Source organism: Polypterus senegalus, chromosome 14 (assembly GCF_016835505.1).
Source record: "Polypterus senegalus isolate Bchr_013 chromosome 14, ASM1683550v1, whole genome shotgun sequence".
In the NCBI taxonomy this organism is placed as follows: Eukaryota; Metazoa; Chordata; class Cladistia; order Polypteriformes; family Polypteridae; genus Polypterus; species Polypterus senegalus.
The window spans coordinates 62,701,632-62,724,371 of NC_053167.1; the positions used below are offsets into that span (position 1 = coordinate 62,701,632).

The window sequence follows — 22,740 nt, forward strand, 5'->3', positions numbered from 1 at the left end:
AATGTCTGGTGTGGCAGAAGGAGAGAGCTAAGAGGCCATAGAATTGAGTAACATGTTTCAAAAACTGCAAGAATTGACTTCTTACTAAGAAATTAGTTGAGGTGGAAATGGTGGCCCAACAGAAATAGAGTTTGAGACCCCTAGAACTAGCTGGTTATCTAATGGCTTGCTTTGCATCTTTGCAGTTTTCCTTGTTGGTTAAGGAAGAAAGAAACAATTCAGAGTTCTGAATTGTAAAATGAATGGAACATACTTTGTTTGCCTTAGCAGCAGTAACTGGCTTCTACAAAATTAAGAAAATATCTGTAATCAGTACTTGCATCCACTGTGGCTCTGTAGGATCAGAGTATGACAATCGATCCATTCTACAGATTTTGCATTGCAATCATAGGTGTGGGCTGTGTACTTTATCTTTTTATAAAAAAAGAAAGGAATAGAAAAAAGATCACCAATCAATAGATCTTAGAAGAATTGTAACTATTTATAAAGCTGGGAAATGATACAGAAATATTTCAAAGTGCTTGTGTGTTCATCAATTGTATACAAATGGAGGAAATGTAGTAAAGTTGCTGCTCACACTAGGAGTTGGTAGGCCACAGTGATTGCAGTAAAGGCTCAGTATTGCTGAAGGAAATGAAAAAGAACAATAAAACCATGTTCTAATAAGAGGTGGAATTCTGTAATTGAAGTTTTTAAAATTGAAACAGGAATTAGTACAATGGATCCCACTTATTACTTTAAGTTAAATACTTCATAAAGAATACAGGGATACAGATGGAAACATGTTAAGGTTAGATTTTGCACAAACATTAGAAAGTTTTTCTTCAGACCGAGAACTGTTGAAACATGGAATAAATAAATAAAAAAAAATAAATTAAAGAGTTAAGAGAGTTTGGAGGCTTTGAAATCTCAACTCACTGTTATTTTGTAAAGATTGAGTGAATAGGATTGGCAAGCTTTGTTGGGCTGAAAGCCCTGTTCTCGCCAAAATTGTTGTAATGCAGCTGCAGAAATCCCTGTTTATGGAAAGACATCTTGGACAAAACCACTGTTCTCCAAGAAATCATTGCTGTACATCTCAATTGTGCAAAAGATAACCTGAATGTTCTACAGTGCATGGGCACCGTAAAGGGGAGAAAAGCTAGGATGATTCTAAGGGTCTCTGACTGACAGGGAGTCTCCAAAATATTGGAATATGTTTTTATTGTCCAGTTATTGAAGTAAAAAAATAATCATTTTACTTACAAATTTGAAAGTAATGGTTTTGGTGTTTTGTTCTTCTTTGGCCAAAAGTTGACATCAAAAGTCTTTTTATTTTACCCCAACCATTTTAGCCAAAATGGTTTAGCTTGGACATCGCATTGAACTGGATAGCCAGCATTAGATTCCAGAAAATGAAAGAAATGCAAGAAAATCTTGAAAGAGAACAAAGAGAAACATTTGGTCACCCATTTTTTCTCGAAGAAAGGACAGTTTATTAATATTAATCCTTTTTCCATATGTTGGTGCAAACAAACCAGTTTACAGGATCTTCCACTCTAACCTAACACCCAAATGATCAAAAAATATGATTAGAAGCCAGTTCAAATACACCATATAGGCATATGTTTGTTATTAAGTAATTCGCAAGGAATGGGCTATATTGCAGTTAACAGAAAACAACACATTTCTGTTACTAATGATGTTAATGTGTATCTCTGAACCTGTGCTGACCAGAACTCATCTCTGATACCTGTGACTTTGAACCCTATGTGCTCCAGGACCTTCAAACACACTACGGAGCCCATAAAATCTACATTACGTTTTGTTGACCTTTTTTTATAATAATTATTTAATAAACAAGGTTTGTTACACAGACTTTATTTAAACTCTGTAAAACTAGCCTAGTTTACGTTACGGCTGTCTGGTTTTTGAGTGGCTTATGACTGAAAATTGTTAGGTCAGTATAGTAGAAAAAGGTGGTGTTGGCACAGCAGGTATGGTTTCTGAAATGGAGGTAAAAGGAACTGGAGTGATTATGAGGCAATGAGAATGAAAATGCATCGGACAAAGTGAAGGAAAGTAAAAACTCCAATATGAGCTTGCTTCACAGAGTGTGAACAGTGTAGGATTGCAAGATATCCATGTGAATACTAATTTCTGCATGTGACTATCCATGTAAACATGATGAATTTCATGTCTTATTTGTGCTGCGGTGCCCAAATTGCCATTGTCGTCTAACCCATTCTACTTTTAGGCAGTCACTATGAAGTCCAGCACCTCCTCATATACAGTTTAGCACTGCTTTGAGCTAACATTGTTCATGCAGCACGTAAATATCAGTTTTTCCCTGGTGTCATGCACAGATGAAACTTCAGCAACTCTTTCGTCACCCCACACCCCACCCAACCCAACACCTAGCTGAAGGAGGTGAGTAGCAATATGCTAACAGTTATTATTACTTAGTTTAATATAGACTAACCATAGTCCAGGAACTAATGAAAATGAATTTCAGCCTTTTTTTTTTTTATAAAAGTTGTAACCTTATTTATATATAAAAAGAATGTTTATTTTGAGACAAAAGGCAGCTAGTTATGGTAATAACTGAAACTATAGCAATGTTATTACTGTATATATAATACTTATTGTATTTTATTATAATATAGGATCGCATAGTATATATAATTTATCTTGGGTATACTCTACAGATCCATGACCTTATTTCTGTTATACAACAGGAGAGGAGTCAAGATGGAGTGAAAGTACGAGAAGAGATGGAAGGCAGTGCAGATGATGATAAGGGAGCAAGTGAAACTAGAAACATAGAATGTAAAAGATAAAGAGAAGAAGAAAGAAAGATTCAAATTAAGGATATAGGAAAACAAGTTATATGTTGAAAGTATTGTGGAAATGTTTCAGAGAAAGATTCTTGTCTGTCAGATGACCCAAGTTTGTGGCCAGCAAAAATAACTGATATAGACAGGACAGGTCTAAATGGAGGGCTCAATAGAATACCATTTCATGGGTCTCAAAATCTGCCGTGGCACCCCTGTGCTATGTTTTTCAGTTAGTGCTCTATGGATAGATGAGAGAAAAGATGTACTCTTAAGCAGAAATGTACAGTGCCATTTTTAAAGAAAGAAAATAAGTACCACCCTTGAAGCAGTTTGGAGGGATCATCATGACTGCTTTGTTGCCTCAAGGTCTGTAAAACTTTCTGTTATACAAGTTCAAAGCAGCATCTATCCGTAACCTGAACCTTAACAAAAGTTCGGATTTTGAAGCGGGATAATGACATGAAACACAGGAGTAAATCAACAAATGTTTGAATTAAACGGGAGAACGCTTGTGTTCAGAAATGGGAAAGTCAGAGTCTAGACCTCAACCAAATTAAGATGCTGTGACATGTCCTGAAGAGAACTTTCCCAGAAATATCAATGAACTAAAACAATTTTGTAATGCCTTATAGCAGGGGTGGGCAGATTCAGTCCTGGAGGGCCACAATGGCTGCAGGTTTTTGCTCCAACCCAGTTGCTTAATAAGAAGCACTTATTGCTCCTTTATCACTTCTGTTTCACTTTAGTTGTCCCGCTCATTAAGATTTTGAACCCTTATTGTTTTTTTTAGTCTTAAACAGCAGTATGCTTGGTTTTTAATTGCTCCTTATTACCAATAAGATGCAAATGACAAAAGAAACCAGCACTTCTTCATTTAGCGTGTTTCCATTTACACCTGTGTGTATTTATCATGCACTATTGGGTTTAATTAAATACTTGGAAGGAAAGTGAAAAGAAAAAGGTTAAGCACTGAGAATAACTCGTCTGTTTTAGACTTTAAATCATTTGAATTGTATCCTTAGAAAGGAAAAAAAATCTAGGATATGAGAATGACTTGACTTGGCAGAGTTAAAGCACTAGCAAGCCATGAAATTAAATAATTGACTGTGATTGGTTTTTAATTAAGCATCTGGATTGGAACAAAAACCTGCAACCGGCCCTCCAGGACTGAATCTGCCCATCCGTGCCTTATAGTATAAAATTTCTCTTAATCATTGCACAAGTCTGATGAGCACGTTACGTTTAGCACCAAGTACAGTCATAAACAATAATTAAACATTAGTACCGTACAAAAGAAATACAGTCAGTCTACGTTTGGTCATTTTTAAAGAGAGGTTGAGGTTAAGAGCACGCCCTGATACAGCGCATTGCTGCACCCACCACATGACAAATCAACTCAGGATCTTGAGTTCAGCCATGCAATCTGTGACACTTCAGCACCACACTAGTTCAGGTGGAAGGTTCAGGTTTTTTTTATGGTGGCTGGAGTGCCAATTCTGCCACCAACCCCCAGGTTTTCCCCTGCAGGTTGGAGGGCCTACTTGCATAACTGGATGCAGATTAACATCATACCCAGAACAAAGCAATTGCAGGTTAAGGGCCTTGCTTAGGGGCCCAATGGAATAGCATCACTTCTGGAATTTACGGGATTTGAAACGGCAACCTTCCGATTCCCAGTGCAAAACCCTACCTCAGAGCCACCATTTTTAAAATGATACTAAGTATGTTTAAGGCAATTTTTGTATTGATACAAATGTTACAATCTTTTACACATAAGAAGAAAAACTCAAGACTCCCCTAAACCATTTTCTTAATTTAGGAATACATTTGATGGATCTAAGCAACCTTCACATTAATGCTGAAAATTCTATTTTGCAGTATATACTGTAATATAGACATTAGTAAATTATCTTGTGAGATGAGCCTCCGTGTTTGTTTGAAGACTGTCAAATAATAATTGACATTTGATCATTATTTGTGTTGTACTATACAAAATAGCAGAGAGAATACTGAGACTGATCTGGACGTAGGGTTTGTCAGAATTAAAACAAAAGTAAAAAGAAACTGGGAGAAACAAGAGCACATTTTAATGAAGCCAAATTGAGGAGCAAAATGTCAAAAAGGGGAGGTATAAGGTTCAAGACCAGAAGATCCAAATGACAAAGTTTTCACAACACAAATCGTAAATGAGATTTTTTTATCCGCTAACTTGTACAGAGAAATGCATCTGCAAATGCACCTTTTAACCCATCACATTGTTAGAGGAAGGATCATGACCCTGTAACTCCACCCCTAACAACAGCAGTGTTATCTTACCAATGGTTACACAGAAGTGGTGACACCCATCATAAACAAAGTGGTGGTGGAAATGGTCCAAAATAAATGAAAAAATCCTAAACCAAACATTTTGGTAAATAATTAATGTAAAAAAATGACTATTGTCTTAAAAAATCCCAAATGTAAACTCTCAGTTACACAGATTCCTAATAGTACATAAGCAAAAAATAAATAAACAGATACTTTATAATGTAACTCCTCGCCAACCGTGCAGTGTCCAAATTCGGCCATCAGGCTTTAAGGGAGACTTAGCATGGAACCCAGACAGCATCCATGGTACATGAAGAGCAGCAGGCTGAACCCAAGTAAGATTTTCAGAACTGTAGCCCTTCCAATGCACTTTACACATGCACACAAATTCCTCACATGTCTCTCTGGACACCTGGACTCAAGATTTCACCTTGAATTCCTCTGAACTGTCAACTGTAGTGGTTAGAGGAGCAGATGGTGAGACATAAATGGGACTATAACACACAGAGTGTAACCTGGAAATTTGTATAGCAGAATGCATTTTAAAATGGGTGATAAGGGCAAGAAAAGGCTTTAAGAGAATGGTCTAACCTGTTTCTAAATAACATATGGAACCAATAGATCTCAGGGCCAATTTCCAAAAAGGTACACACAAATGAATATCCCACATGGCCTACCAATGCTTTTTGTCAAGTCTTCAAGACCGACACTGTCTTGTGTTTCCTATCAGTGAAACATCTGGCTAGGAGTTCTGCAATTCTCAGATTCTGACTTACCAGTTTCCACTTGGCACATAATTGAGTCAGATAGGTAGAAATACTGGATATGTACTGTATGAAGGATAAACCAGAGCATCAAAGAGCTGTGGTCGAACTCCATAAAGACACTCAAACTGAGACATTTTGTGGGTGGAAATAGTAGCTATGTTTTTAGAAAATTCCGCTAAAGGCAGAAAATCAGCCTGCTTGTCCTGATCTAAATTTATGGTACAACATAAGTACTTTTAAAATATTAATTAACACGTTCCATTTGGCCATTTGTTGCTGGTGACAACCGAACTTGATATAAACTGCAGTCATCAAAATTATGACTCATTTCGTACTCACTCATACTCACAATCCTTCCCAGAAAATCCTCTGCTAAAACTTTAGCAGAAAAAAGACCCTTCAATGGAATGAAGTGTACATGCTTAGGGAGCTGATCCACCAAACCCAAACTGGTAGTAAATCCTATTAAATGGAGAAGATAAGCAATAAAATCCAAAATTCCTATGGATAATGTAGGGTGAAGAGAGGTTGGAGTAATTCGACAGGAAGACTGGGTGTATTCTTTGTCCAACAATAGATCTAACAAGCTCCAATGTAATTGCTTACATCTTTATACATTTTCTCCCACCCAAATGTTTTGTTTTACAAGATTCAAAGTTTGTTTTATTTCTGGATGACTTTACATAGTAGTTTGGTTGCAATTTCCAAAACTTGTTATCTAAACTCCAGAAGAGTATATAAGTTTCCTTGAGGTATTTTCTCTGGAATAATTGCATTACTCTGCACTACCTCAATTTTTAACAATAATTCTAATGAAGGAATTCCCTCGGTCCTTCGGAAATTTGCATTGGAAATTATTGACTCTGGTCCTTGATTATATTAATTTGGTTCATGATTACAAAATGGGGCATCTACTGTCCATTTTAGTTCCAGGCCATTAGATGATATGGAAAATAAAATGGCTAAAAAAATGGCCATCTAGCTTGACGAGCATTTAGCTGTTTAACAGATTTTAAATAAATAATTTTCTTGTGATCTATATACTGTAAATCATAAAAGGAAATTTAGCTTTCTCCAGATAGTGTGACCATTCCTTTAAAGCTAGTTTTATCACTTAACAGTTTCTAACTCTCAATATCATAAACAGAAATAATTACTTTTTTTTTTCCTGTGAAATTCACATTGTTTAACCAGATGTGATATAATATGTCTTTAACACGATTGATTTGAATTTGAAAGTTTTTGGAAAAAATCAGAATTTCTCATTAGAGCCTAACACATTTACACAGTAAGATGCAGAAGATATCCTTTCCAAATAATCGAAATACAGCCCTAACCCACAGGACATGGCCCTACTTTCATAATGTCCGCTGGAGGTGTTATAATCAGTTTTCCATTCATTGCCTTCTTTTTTATGAATAAGTTTGTATGCACTTTTAATATACATAAACATAGTTGACTCAGTAATTTATTTTAAGATGGAAAAAATAAGGGGAAGAGAATAATTAGTCTTCACAGTGGTTTTATTCAGTTCCCTATAATCAATATAGGGATGAAACCGGCAATAAAAAATAACCCAGAAATTACTGAACTGTTAGAAGTGGTAATAAACAAATTTTGAGTAATGTACTGTTCCATGGCTTCCTGTACAACTCTGGACAGAGCGTATACCTGGCAATAAGTCTATGGCACAGTTGTACTCTTCTGTGTTGATAATACTGAAGAATGTTGTTTGCTGAATACATTAACAAATTCAGCATAGTCTGGTGGTAGAACAGGCAAAGTATCAAACATAATATGCATAGGAAGATTATTCATGCAATGTACAGTACTTTGCAAAATGGACTCCATTGCTCATTAGCTTTCTTTTTCCAGTTTATTACTGGATTCTGCTTCTGTAGCCAAGGGAAGCTCAAAATAACGTGGCATCAAGGACAGTATAACAATGAAGTTCATAGATTCTTCATGAAAGAATCCTGTGTTAGCTTTGGCTGTTAGAGTGGTATAATCTAAATGACTATTGCTAATAGGCTTTCCATCAGTCGAAAAAATTGATGTTTTGTATATTAATACCACTGTAATATAATTTTAATTGCTCAATTATTGCAGAGGTCAAAAAGTTTCCATTTGTTCTGGAATTGTTTATGGCACTAACAGGAACTATGTTAAATGGTGCTTCCTTTCTTCCTGTTGAGCTGTGTTGAAATAAGAGATTTCATCTGAATTTTCTTGTTTCTGTACTTTCTTTATGGTTAGAGTATGTTTATGGAAAGAGAAATCTAAATTCAATCTAATGTGCTTTTTTCAGGTTGAGTAAGGGAGACATTCCAGCTTTGTACAGTGCTGAAGTACTTAATTTTAGTAATTTTAGTAAGATAATTCTGGCAATTTGCATATTAAGCCTTCTTTCACTATAAGATTATTACATTTTTATAGTGTAATCCATTTTTTCTATACTTCCACAGACAGTGTATTATTTCTCAAAAGAATTGCTTTATTTTGCAATCATAGTTGAATTATTTTTGCTTTATTTTGCAAAGAAATTTCCAGCCTTCTCCCAGTGGCATCACATGCATGCATGCTTTTGTCTTCTAATGACAGGTGGAGATTCAGCACATGTGTAGAGAGAACTGTTATATCCATTTAGTTTAAATCCGATTGATAAGTACAGATATTTCACTGGCATTTCTGCCTCACACAGCTACAGGGGTCAGATTTGTAAAATTTGTGTACACACAATGAGAGGTGTGTATACAACTTTCTATGCAAATTTCAGGATTTATAAAAAATAAAAAAACTTGATGGGAGAACTTGCATATATTTACAGAAACCCTGACCCATCTGTACTAGGGCTGTCAGATTGAATGTCGCTATTTGAATATCATTTAAATGTATTTAAAACAGGTTTAGTTTGAAGGCAAAAGCTGACCTTCAGTTGTCAAAGAATGGCTGCTGGCTTTACCTGTACTAATTCTGACATCATTTTACTCCAGAGGCGCTATGCAAAGCCTTAGTATTTGACTGATCTGTTTTTGTGCTTTTCGTAATTTTGATTGGTTAGCTTATTGTCTTTGGTAGTAAAACTTGCAGCCAGACCCATTCACAATTAAGTTTTTTTCTATCCCTTTACTCTGCACTTTGATCTACAGATGTACTCAGAACAGTTGTTTTTTTCTAAACACTTCTTGTGCCCTAAAACTATTATTTTGCACCTGATTTTGCCACATTCACTCTTAAACCTCAGATCCCTGACTGTTGTTTAATGCCAAGACCTTTTCATTAAAACAAATAGAAAACAAATGTCATAATTCTGATTTTCCTTTTATTAGAAAGCTTTAAAACCCACAACTTCAAAGAGCCTCTTCATCCAACATGCTTTGTGTCACAATTAGTCTCTGTCTTATGTGGCTGTTAGTTTGACATATAACGCTGAAAATAATGAGGTATAATTAGGATATAGTCATACCATTTTTATTAAAATATTGCTGCTCTGTAAAGAAGAAAAAAATGTGATGAGCCTGTTTTTCTAGGTGAGTCCACATGTGCCAACTGGCTTTTTACTCCTAATCCCGCTATCCATTGGACACTTCCAAAATTATAAAACAAATTGCCTGCGACCTGAATGCCTCTTACCTGCTTTTTGTCTTTGCTCGTTATTGTCACTCTGTTTCTGTCTTACTAGCTAAACAGTATTCCCCCAATGTAAAAGTGCAAGACACATCACAATACGTTTGCACTGCAGGACACCAGCTGAGTGTTATAAGCAGGACCCATTCTACAGCGTCATAAGCGTTTCATGTTTGTCAGATGCATAAGCAAAAAATATTTATGCTAATGTAGTGAAGTGCGGTGTTCGCATGTGTGGCTCATATGGACTTTTGTTCTTTTTGTGGCTGCTTTTATAGATCACTGTCCCAAGAATGACTTTCATGCTCGCCTGTCAGTACTAAACTGGAAAAAAAGACAACAATGCGGATGCTTGAGATTTTGATGGCTTTTATATTTAAATAACTGTTGCCTGAACACCACTGTGATTCTTTATTATTTTGCGTGGCCATTACCTTAATACTAAAGTATGAAAAAGCATTTTAAAACATACATGTAACATCTAGAGCCATTAAACAAATATATTTAAATATTTATTTATTTTTAGTTTGAATATGCAAACCTTGTTTTTTGGCTAATTTGACTGCCCTAATCCGTATGCAACATTTTAGAGAAAGCTGAAAACAATGGAACTCTTGGTAAAATAAGGAAATGGAGCTAATCCAGTTAAAAGGTGACTTGTTCGCAATAATTTATATCTCGAAGCTGTTATTATTTTATACATAACATGACAAACATTAAACTTCAGAAGTGATTAATATGATGTACAGACTCTATTGTAGTTAACCTTTTAAGAGAACCATTGCTGTGTATTTGCATTGTAAGAATATTTTTGGTTTATTACTAGTTTATATAGGCTACCTGTTATCACTTCTCAGGATTAAAAACCAAAACACAGTAAAATTGTGATTCATTCCCTGCAAACAGAAATCTCATGCTCTGCATCTGCAATAAGATGGTTAAACAAAAACTGGTGGATACTAATTGTTAAAGCATGATCCCTGTTTAGTTTCTATAATATTTTTTTTATAATATTTCTAGCCACAGTACATATCGAAGAAAGGTAATATTATTATTATTATTATAATTAAAAATACTTGATATCTCTTGTTTTACATGTACTTTCAGCACCTTTCCTCTGTATTAGCAAGTGTGTGAATGTCTCTTCACTGGCATCCCCCCTCTCAATAACTTTCCTATAATGCTTGCTTCTCCTACACTGTCATTTTTTCAAGGAGCCTTTCTTGCCTCCTACCTGGTTTTATACTTTCAGTCTTTGAAAGCAACTCTGTCAGCATGCATCTACCACCTTTACTAACCTCTCTTCACTGATGCTCCCTTTCTCGAGTGTGTTCCCATAAAGCCTGCTTCTCAGACACTGTCTTTATTTTTGAGGCATCCTATCCAGTTTTATACCTGCCGTCCTTGAAGACAATGATCTCTATGTGCCTCGTATGCCTTTATTCCTCATTATGCGTCTCACACTCATGCTTCCTCTTTCAAACACATCAGCCAAACTGAGCAATCAGATGGCTCAGAGGGACTGGACACACAGACCTTAGTGTTTTATTATGCAGTATATTGGACTAATATGCAAAACATATAAATTAATCTCAAAATATAAGAAACTTTACATTTAAAAGCCTTAAGATAGAATAAAGATTCTAATGCATCCCAAGCTATATATCCAGCTGGTAAGTGTTTGGATATAGATTACACCATGCATGTAGGTCTAAACATGTTTTGGTAGTTAAGAGTGCTTCATGGCATATTTACAGTTTTCACTTGTAAAACAGGTAACCTGCAATCTATGCTCATGCTGAATCTCTCTGTATTCATCAGCCGAAGGCAAATATCACATTCATGTATGATGATACTAGTGGCAGTCATAATTGTAAAATAGTTCAGTAGTTTTTCAAAATCATGCAATCATCATAGGAAAAAAAATTCAATACTTTTGCAAAAGAAAGTTATCTTTTAGTGAAATAACACAATCATAACTGAAATTATGCAGTACTTTGGCAAAATAATGGAATTCTTTTGTAAAATAACACAGTCATAATTGTGAACTAATGCAGTACTTTGAGAATCAATGTTATAATTTGAGAAATAATGCAGTTCATTTTTTTTTTGGCATGCTGGTTGTTGGCTCCCGTACAGGAGCAAAGATAAAATATTTTACTACAGAAAGAGGTACAATATTCAAGCAACTGCTTCAGATTTCCCCGAGGATTACTTGGACCAACCTTTTGCATATTAGAGCAGACATTAAAGTTAAAGATATTCCATGAAAATCTTCTTCCTTTTGCTTATTTTAATTCTCAAATTTTGTGCGTACTTATAATATGTCACAGTTGGGCTGTAGTTCACTTGATTAGGAAGAGTGTAGAAGGCTTGTTAGCTTAGACTGGGATGTAATCCGGTGAAACTGTTAAAATGTGTTGTTTGAATTATTAGGTGCAGTGGTAGTGCTGTTGCTTTACAGTACGGAGATTGTGGGTTCACCTCCCGGGTCCTCGCTGCATAGAGGATGCATAGTTAGAAAAACGCTATAAAAATGTAAGGAATTATTATTATTATTATTAGGCAGAAAAGGTCTGTTATACAGCCTTTTAACAGGTTTTAACACAAAATATTATTTGGTAGCCTGATGGAGTAATAGAATGAAAAATGCAATGCGCCAACTAAATCAGTATTCCTTTCTACAAAATACATCATACAAGTAAAAATGTTACTTTGATGTTGAGGTTAAAATACATAAATCCGTCATTCCAGGTAAAACCTGTAGTTATTTCCCAGTCAACATTTTTTTACGTTGAAGCCACAGAGGCACATGTATAGCAAGCTGTTTTAAATGTAACATCTCATACAAACTGCTGTTTTTCTCATGACAGATCTTGTTTTCAATATCTAAAATGATATTTTCACTATTCAAAATTAAATGAAATGTTTTAACCATTAGATTTTGGTTAATGAGAATCTTAGGTGCCGATATATTTAATTCCAGTTTGATTACTGAAAATTGCCGGATTTTTTTCAAGCTGTCATCCGTGGAGCTTCAATTAGAGAGATTTGTAATTATATTTGACTAACTAAAAATAGAATTACAGACATCTTTAATGTCTTTGAATTGAATATTTATACAAAAAAATGGAATTGTCAATAACCAATTGCCATTTTAATTTTCAAAATCTATAAAGTGGTTACAGATATCTCAAAGGATCCATAGAAGCCAATTGGGAAAAGTCACTCAATTTTATACATCACTATGTAAATTACAGACAAAATTATATTTTAGTAGTATTTTATTTATAACCAATTCTCAGAATGCTAAATTATTAGATAAGGTATTAATGAGCCTTCTATGTGCAAAGATAGGTAAGTGGGCAAATATTTATGGCAGGTAAAGCAGTTAAGGGTTGCTGCTTACATTCAAACTGCTGGCAGTTGTAGTGTACTTGAAAGAATGAAACGAGTAACAGTTTAAACAAATGTCATTTGGAGGTGTGCTTTATATTCATGAGTCACAAAAACACCACATTTTAACATGCTTCAGCTTCTTGTCACTTAATTGCTAGTATCTCTTCTTGTCATGCTATGGCTCAAAGGTAAGAAAAAATCAGTTTCCACAAACTGTCACAGCTAGATTACAGCATAAACATGTTAAACACCTGGTTAGAATGAAAACATCTAACGTAGAGGAGCACTTGAGTTCTTTCCAGCAAATCTGAAGGAACAAAAAGAAAAGGAGAAAGACACTGCCCAAAACAGCTAAGCTGTTAAAAGCAGCTGGCAAAGAATAAGTTAGATAGAATACTCAGTGCCTCACTAACACAATCAAATTAATAGTGCCACAACACAGACTTCAGTGCACATGTATGAACAAAACCAATGTTGTTGCCTCGGTCTTGCAAGCTTTTAATATGCCACCTACACATTTGATCTGTTTGTGTAAGGGGAATTCCATACGGTAGAATTCTTTCACTTCTGTTAATGTGTAAGGATTTTTTGTGAAGTTTTTTTTATTTGACACCCATTTCCACTATCCCCAGGTCATTCTCACAGTAGCATAACACATTCTGGCAGTATCAAGTGCAAGTCTATAACTAACATGGTACAGTCATTTTGGCAGTATATTCTTTGCCTTTTAATTCTGTATGAAAATCCAGTATCTTTAATTTCTACCATGCCATCTTCTTCCATCCATCTATTTTATAACTGCTCAATCCATTTCGTAGTCATAGGGGCTAGTCCATCTCCTGGTAAACGGCAAAAACAGACCCATGAATGGATGTGTCTTTCCTTACATACCGTTCATTTCTCATACACATTCCAGTAAACTTTAAACCATATTTTGTTGTTTTTTAAATTTTTTACCTGTAGAGAAATCTGTTCTACCCACTTCATCCCTGTTGAATGCTGGCTTTTTTGTCAGTTTCTTAATTAGAACATATTTTAACAGAGAACATAGTGGCTTTGTGGCACTATGATTATTACAGCTCTAGGAACCTGCGTTTATTTGTATACATTTGACTGTTGGCTACTGTTAATTTACCTGTTAACATTTTACTTCATCTTTTTACATGTTTTTAAAAACCGTCTGTAGTATTTTATGATAAGCATAACAGGTTAAAAAATCAAGAGCAGCTTGTCTGGATGATTAGTTTGAATTTGTGCTCCAATTTATCTTACACTGACTCTGGATCAGATGCTACCATATTCACTAACCTCACCCACATCCTCAATAGCCAAGTTTAATAGGATCACAAGCAAAATGATTGGGGGAGCTGCAAACAGCGCCATGTTAATAAAGAAACCCTGTAACAGGCTAGCCAGTCTAGCCAATCCAAAATATGACCTTACTCAGTGAAGACTCAGTTTGTGCTCCTAATTCTTCAGAATGGCGTTATAAGAGTAGAGTGTGAGAGTAAAGCAACTTCAAAATATGTATGAAGTAAAAGGAAATAAAGAAACAGCTGCTGTATTTGGCTTGCTGCTAGTTCATGTATAAATACTGTAATGTAAATTAGCAACTTATGCTCCACCAATCAGCACTTCTGCCTCAAGCTGTTCTTTCTCTACTTTCAAAATAAGGAGCGCAAAGAGATAACTGTAGTCTACTGCAGATAAAAGGAACACATATCTAACATTTATCTAGTCTTCAGATTTGAACAAGATTATAGTGAACAGCACATAGAAAAGAAGCAGACCATAAGCAATAGTTTATTCTTAATAATTTTTTTTTATAAACATATTAACCTGTAATGAGCAATGCTGTCTTAATACATGTGCATTACATTTTTCTAACCAGTTAGTAAATAGAGAGCGCACAGAGTTTTGAGGGTATTTCAAGCCATGATTTTATAGAGATTACACTGCCATTTTAGACAGATGAAATGCCACCACAGAAGACTAATCCAGAGCCATACAACCTTATTAAAAGAATACAAGTTTTTACAGTTTATTCCTATCTGGATCAAATGCTACTGGCATAATATGACCCAGATCCAGTTTTGTATTGTTAATGTGATATACTGTATATTATTAAAACATTAGATGGATTCCACTGTATTCTGTGATACCAATAAAATGACTTGCTAGGTTTTCATTGATATTAGGTGACTACAATAAAAAAACCCATTAAACACTTCTTAAATGCAACAGTTTTCTAGGAGATCAAATTTGGTACGGATATTGCATCATATTTAGAATTTTGTCTACAAGCCATATGTTTTTCAGTTTCTTGATTATGTAAAACATTTAGTTTGAATTTCCAACAAAATACAAGCCAAAGTTGATTTGAAGATGTAAAATAATGTGATTAAATTGAATCTGTATTTTTCTAAATGTTATAGAGTCTTTAAATTTCAACAATTTTCAAATTCATTTGCCAGTGCAGAGGTAAGCACTCGTCTGTTTTAATGATCTAAATTATCCATTTTTCTTTAACAGAAAGCCAGATCCCTCTACATTTTTCTGCTCTAGGTACTCCTAATTCTGTCCAGTCTGTAAACTACGGGTTTAGTTCTTCATTAACTGAAAACAAAATACAATTTAATTTCTCACTTCTCTGAATAACCTATGCATTAGTATCCTTAAAGAGTGAAATTTAACAAATTCATTGTTATCTCATGAAGCGTTGCATCAAGGTCAGTGAGTACAGATAACTTGTATGTTATTCAGTATTTCAAATTTTAAATGTTTAAATTGGCAATATCTTTAGAAAAAACATCAAGTTTTTGATCTTGTCTGTTAATTCACAGTTGTAAAATATATAGCTGTGTATAAGTGAATATATTTCCAGCAGAATCTTGCCTTATTGGAAGGTGCTTTCCTTGGCACCAGTTATAGAGGACAACCATATATAGTGACATGTCACTAAAGAACACTTTACATTGCCCCTTATCTATTGTGACCTTGATTTTGCCTGTACCTAGTAATATGTACAGCAATTGTATAAACCAGTAGCTTTGAACAGAAATGTACATATCTTTAAATTCAAGGGACTATAAGGGTACAGTTGTATTTTTCATGGCTGACCCTGACTTTCCTCATGAGACAATGTTCATGTCACAATGATAGTATGGGAGGAGTGCTTCTTGCTTCTTCTAATGTTGTCACATATGAGAAGGAGTGAAAAGATGGGAGAGATTAGTTTTGTTCATTTTGGTGCCTCCACATGAAAGAGTGTGAGTAGTTTGGACAGTTTGACATCCGTGGCAGAGCGACGGGCGCTGAGCAGCCTCCTGTCAATCATGGAGAATCCACTGCATCCACTGAACAGTATCATCTCCAGACAGAGGAGCAGCTTCAGCGACAGACAGCTGTCACTGTCCTGCTCTACTGACAGACAGAGGAGATCGTTCCTCCCCCACACTATGCGACTCTTCAGTTCCACCCAGGGGGGTAAACGTTTGCATTATACAAAGTTATTGTCTGTTTTTACCTTTTGTCTGAATCTTTATTACTCTTTAATTTAATATTGTTTTTTATCAGTATGCTGCTGCTGGAATATGTGAATTTCCCCATGGGAATAATAAAGTATCTATCGATCTATCTATCTATCTTTTCCAGATTCCCAATAGTTGTAAATTGTTGAAACCAGGAATGAGAAGTGGGAATAATTGTGAATTCCTGAAAAATCATAGTTTTTTTTTTAATGCTGTAATTGTCATAACATCTTCTTAATATGGAATTTCATGTTCATTCAAATAATAAAATACTAATAATTATTCAAAATTTTGCAGAGATAAGACTATATTATGTAGTGTTAAATATATAAAAAGGCTCAAAAAGTGTGGTGTTTTTTATATTATTGTATTATTGTGTCATGATTCTGACGTGAGCACAAAAACATTGACAGCAATATAAATTATTTCAAATGTAAAATAAATAACAAAGAAAGAAAACATGATTAATCTTCACTAGGTACTGTTTAAAAAAAATATTATTTTTAAGTTACATTAATAAACAAAAGCATTTATTGTGCTGTCCTATCGTCTTGATGTCTGTTTTATTACAAAATTCCTGACATAGAAAATTTTATTTTATTTTGTGTTGATGTTGCTTAAATTGTTAACTGTGTTTCCAAAAGCATCTTTAAGTTTAGTGTTAGGGTAAGTGTTGCTTCGTAAAAGGTAATGATGAAAATGTTTTGTCTGAAGTCATTGGTATACTTTGGCCATTGAAATCAATATTGCTTTGACTACTTCAGACTTTGGAACCAGTTCCAAATTAATCTCAGTCATAGTGTTTTCCATAATTAATTGTCTGTTTGTACATCTTCTAAAGCATCATGTTGGAAACATCTTCCTGTTAATAATCTTGCTAATTAAGTGATATCTCTTATTTAGCATGGCACAAAAATCCTTCTCCTTCGTGCTTCATAAGTACTTTCTTAAGATACTGCCAACATTCTTCATAGCTTTTGCACATAGTTTAGTATATCTAAAATCAAAAATAAATTTTTTCTTCTAAAATATCACTTTCTTACAATGTAGTATGCTTTAATTAAATCCCAGCAATTATAAGGGCACAAGATACAAACAATCCATGGACAGGGAGCCAGTAAATTGCGCAACCCTGCTTGGGATAAGCAGGTTCGGAACATGTATGGATGCTATGGATATGTATGCTATATTTTAATTATTGTAGTGTGCCATTTAAACTAGCAATGTGAGTTCATATTTAATTTACATGTTTGTTAGTGCCTGATTGCCTTCATTTTAATATGGAATCTGTTAGTGAACATACACAGGGAAAGAAAAGGAATCTTTTGACAATACACCTTGATTCATGAAACAAACAGAACTTAAAAGAACACCTTGAAAGAACCCATGCAGCTGGAGTGTCCACCCTGAAGCTACTTTTTTATACATTTAATATTAGCATGCAAAAATAGTAAAAATAATCTCAACATTTAGGGTTAACAGGGCAGAATAATCTGTGGCACACCAAGTGCAACTTAACAAGTATCCTTCCTCCACTCCCACAGTTTATCACACCTATCTCAGAGTGAGTGAGGAAGTGAATGAAACACAAGTTCATTAACTCAGGAATTTGTCCACAAGTAAGTACAGGTTGTAAAGAATTATTTTATCTGGTCTTCAAGGTGGCTGTTGCTTGTTTTCTGTACTTTTTTAAAGTTGTTCAGCATGATATACGGTTTCTGATAAAGTGATGATTTGATGAAAAGTATTTTATTGTTTCCAGTTTTTAAATTATTCAGTTCTTAAAATAAAATCTAAAGCAACAGGCTTTACAATACAGTATCTGTTTCTTGTATCTGTCCTGCAACATCTTTGCATATATCCTGATGACACTAAAGGCAGTACTTTGTTAGGTACTGTGCTAGTTTTGTTAAGTGCCTTGGTGTGTATATTAATTGTATGTATTCAATGGCTGTTAATTGTTCCTGGTATTTTAAATAAGTGCCAATAAAGAACATCAGTTTTAGTGTAAATCCCAATAAAGTAATTCAGTCATGTATTACACATTTCTTACCTGGCAGCAATGTGGATGTATAATAGAGATCTTAAGTGTCAGGTTGCTGCAGTGAGTTATATTTTGTGCAGTGCTCTCTGAAATATACTGCAATAAAAAGGGAAGTAAGCATTTAATGGGTTCTCCTTTTGTTTTTAAAATAACTTGATATTTAGATATCTTTAGTTTATGCAGTAGAAATTTTTTAAGGCTTCAAGCTTCTCTGTTTATTTATAGCCATGACTATTATATAACTGAAAAGAGCTGAGAGAGGATCTTTATGAAATAAAACCAGAGAGAGAAAGATTAAAAAAAAACACACACACACACACAAGTAATCTCCTTGTTCTGGGTGTGATATAAATAATGGACTGGATTGGAATGGATTTACGTATTATTGAGAGCCATATTAAATATTGTACATAATGTATATATTTTTGAAAGAAATAAAAATAATCAGTATGAAAATGCATGATCTACATCATTGCAGTTATTGTTTGTATTGGTCCCATGTTTGTTTGATTTATAACCATATGGTATTAACAGTAATATAACAAATTTGTTACTGAATCCTCTTTAATCTCCCTGTGTTTGCGTGGGCTTCCTCCAGGTACTTCTGTTTCCTCCCACAGTCCAAAGACATGCAGGTTAGGTGCATTGGCGATTCTAAATTGTCCCTAGTGTGTGCTTGGTGTGTGTGTGTGCGGGCCCTGCGGTGGGTAGGCACCCTGCCCGGGGTTTGTTTCCTGCCTCGTGCCCTGTGCTAGCTGGGATTGGCTCCAGCAGACCCCCATGACCCTGTAGTTAAGATATTGCAGGTTGGATGATGGATAGATGGATCCTCATAAATACAAACACCAAAAGAAAATGCACAAAATTCGTTCTAATTTTTTATTATCATTGGTGACTGAAATTGCAAACACTTATTTTGAATTTTTATATTTTATTAACTTACCTTTTACAAGACTGCATGTCCTTTTGTTTTCCCCTTGATCATAAATTATACACTCTGTTGTGGAATAGTTTAATATTGCATCTGTTTGTAGCTGTGCACTTAAAAGTAGGTCTTCACTATGCAATAAAATAACACTGAAAGAAACCATGTTGTTTTTTTACATATGTGAAAGATATGCTGTCTCTTTAAAAAGTCAGCCATCGACAGAGAAGGCAGTTGGTGCAGGCAGTGTGTGGTTTGTGATGTCAGTTTGGCAGCAATCCAGACTGTTCTTTTTCCACTGTAAAAATCTGACTCCTTATTGAAATCCTTTATCACTGTATTTCTTGTGGGCAACACAGGGAACTCAATGTTCTTAGTAACTGATTGAAAAATACTACTTTTATATATATTCCTGGGTAGGTTTTTACTTTCACATTGCAGAATGGAAAAAAAAAAAATCCCATAAATGGAATTCAGTGACTTCAATAGAATTAGATTGTTTATTTTGTAAATGCTAGTTTTTTATAGTACATAATTAAAAAATATATATTATTGTTTGATTTTTTTATTTATCATATATTATGTATTATTTTATTCTATGATTCATTATTTTGCATGAAAAATATAGACAACAAATATAATATATACAGAGATAAACTTATTGCATTGTCAAGTTAGTGCTTCCAAAGTAGACCACTGAAGATAAAAACATCTTATTCGATATGATAACAATAATGGATCCAAATTATGTTTCTTTGGTGATTGAAGATAAGTGATAAACTGTCAGCATTAAAAAGTAAAAGACAGTACTCATGAAATATAGACAATGAGCAAGTACATTGGCTGATATTTGTAGAATTTAAAATATAATTTGTTATCTGTTTTTGGTAGCTAGAATGGAGAACAAGGAGAATGGTTCAGTGGACACAAAAAAGTAAGTAAATTAAAGCATAAAACTATGAATTATGTGTGTGATATGCTGTGCAGTCAAGTATTTTCTTTTATGAAATGCAGTGTGTATTCTTTAGATTGGATGTTTTTTTTCTAGGTACGCTAGGTAGTTGAACTGTTCAGACTGCATAAAAAGAGATACAGTACATGTGTACTAAAGCTTAGATAGGGAAAAATCAGTCATTAGCATGATAGAAGACAATATTAACTAACTAGTATTTTGTCTTTCTTTTAATCTATATGAAATACCCATGAGGTTTTCAGGTATCTCTACTTGTTTTTAATGGCCTTATTTGACATTCTGAAAATAAAGTGTGTTCTAGGGTGTGTCTATTTGTTGTCCATCCTATGCATGTATGTATGTATTTATTTATATGTTTATTTAGTAGTTTTCCTGCTTGTGACTTTCATGGACAGGTCCCTTGTATTCCATTAATCTCTTAACATCACACAGAAACATGAAATGATTAGATATACAGAAATTAACATAAATGATCTTTAGTATAGTGGTAGTAAAACTTACAGGATAGGTACCATGGAATTTTCACTTTTATTGCTGGCCCCTCACATCTTGCTTTGTATACTCTTGAATTACTTCAGTATTTATGTTTTGAGATCATAGATTTTTTATTCACTATCCAAATGAGAGTTTCTCATTGTAGAGTACATGTGGGGTTAGGGCTCATCCACTCACATTGCATACATACCATTCAACACAAGATACACTTATCCATGTACTGGAAGAAATTAAAATGTCCAGTAATCCAAGCACAACTTTGAGATTTGTGTAGCCAACTGCAGTACTCAGGGAACACTGACACAGTGCGAATTATGCTTTACGAGCAGAACTGTATCTAAACTTGGGCCCTTAAAGCTGCCGGACATCCTTAACCAGTCATTACCCAACCACCCTGCCATATATTGAGTCAAAGAAGTAAATCATACTTTCGGATCCTTCACAGATTTAATAACACAGGCAGGTCACTATATTACCATCCAGTATGAGTTAATGCAAAATGTCTGTAAACCTGCTTTCCCTACTCAAAAAATTTTTTTCTGAATTTGCACTCAGTAAAAGATTATAAAACACTGTGTCAAATATGTTGAGAAGCCAGTGGTCTATGTATAATTGTCTAAGTCAAATCGGTAATATTAGTCTGATTAAACAAATGTTAAACAAAAAATTGTACATTGTCACATCTTTAACGACTATATGGTGTAACTATTAAGGTCAAAGATTCAGAGTTTTTAATTTTTTCCTGATTCAGAAATCTGCAGATTGTCCGCTCTATAATTTATAATGTTATATTATTTATAATTTTTAAATTCAAAAAAGCATAGCTTGGTAGGCAATATGTGCTTTTAAACTTTTACTAGCTGTTTTCCAATCAACACATTGTGTACAGTGAAATATTTGAATAGCCCCAGTTTTCATTGTAATTTTACTTTGTCCTGTGCAGCCATAATTTTTGCAAAATGATTTCTTTAGAAACTAACTACTCTGCTTATGTCTTCCAAATCCAGATTTATTTTTACTTTTTGGGATAAGGTTGTACACTAACCATTAGATAATGGTATTGTATACTGTGTACTTATTTTAAAAAGGTGGTAAATTGCCAGTTCTGACAATATACAACTAATAGCATATGAGGATGCTATAAAAAGTCTTCACATCTTGGACTTTTTCTAATTTATTATATTATGATATTGATTTTGAATGTATATTTCATTCTTCAAATGTAAATAAAAAGAGAAAATAGAATATTCAACAGGTGTTGCCCCCATGCCAGTTTGTTTCCCACGATTCCAAGGACAGGCTCCTTGAAGAATTTAATATTCAATAAACTTTTTTCCCTAAATTTCAGGCATGAACCTTTTAAAATGTTTCTCCTGGCTTTAAACCAATTTGGCAAAATTGGTCAAACTCCCTCTGCCCATTTGTAACCTGTTAATGAATAGTAATTAGTTTATCATGACATGTTTTGTCAGTGGAATTATACTTCAGCCTCTGGCAGGAAAACTCCAGATTATTGAGTGTTTGTTTATAAAACACTGCGGTGGTGGCTGTATGTTTTGGATTATTGTCTTGCTAGAATATGAATCATCAAAAGCCTATAGCAGGCTATCTTCTTTCCTTTTGCATTTACAAGTCCTCAAAACCATGACTTGTATAAGTATCCTTAAGACTGAGATAATGTACATTTTAGTCTTACTGGATTATGTAGTTCTCTTCCACTTGGAATTTTTCATATACCTGGTAGCCACCTGCAGTTAAAAGTTTTGTGCATTTTTTTTTCTTTTCTTCAACAAAGCATATTTTTATTTAGCATACTTCCATAAAGTCCAGTTTTTTGCAACTAATTTCTAAAGGACT

At 34.3% G+C, this 22,740-nt stretch overlaps 1 protein-coding gene across 2 annotated transcripts in view; it reads left to right on the forward strand.

Moving 5' to 3' along the window:
- samd13 (sterile alpha motif domain containing 13) overlaps positions 1 to 22,740 on the forward strand; it is a 74,389-nt gene that overhangs the window by 8,007 nt on the left and 43,642 nt on the right. Inside the window, exons 3-4 of one of the 2 annotated variants that reach the window (XM_039736146.1) lie at positions 2,346 to 2,409; positions 20,307 to 20,349. In XM_039736146.1, coding sequence (XP_039592080.1) covers positions 2,346 to 2,409; positions 20,307 to 20,349 — 107 coding nt within the window. The remainder of the gene's footprint in view (positions 1 to 2,345; positions 2,410 to 20,306; positions 20,350 to 22,740) is intronic. The other variant, XM_039736148.1, reaches the window with a different exon arrangement.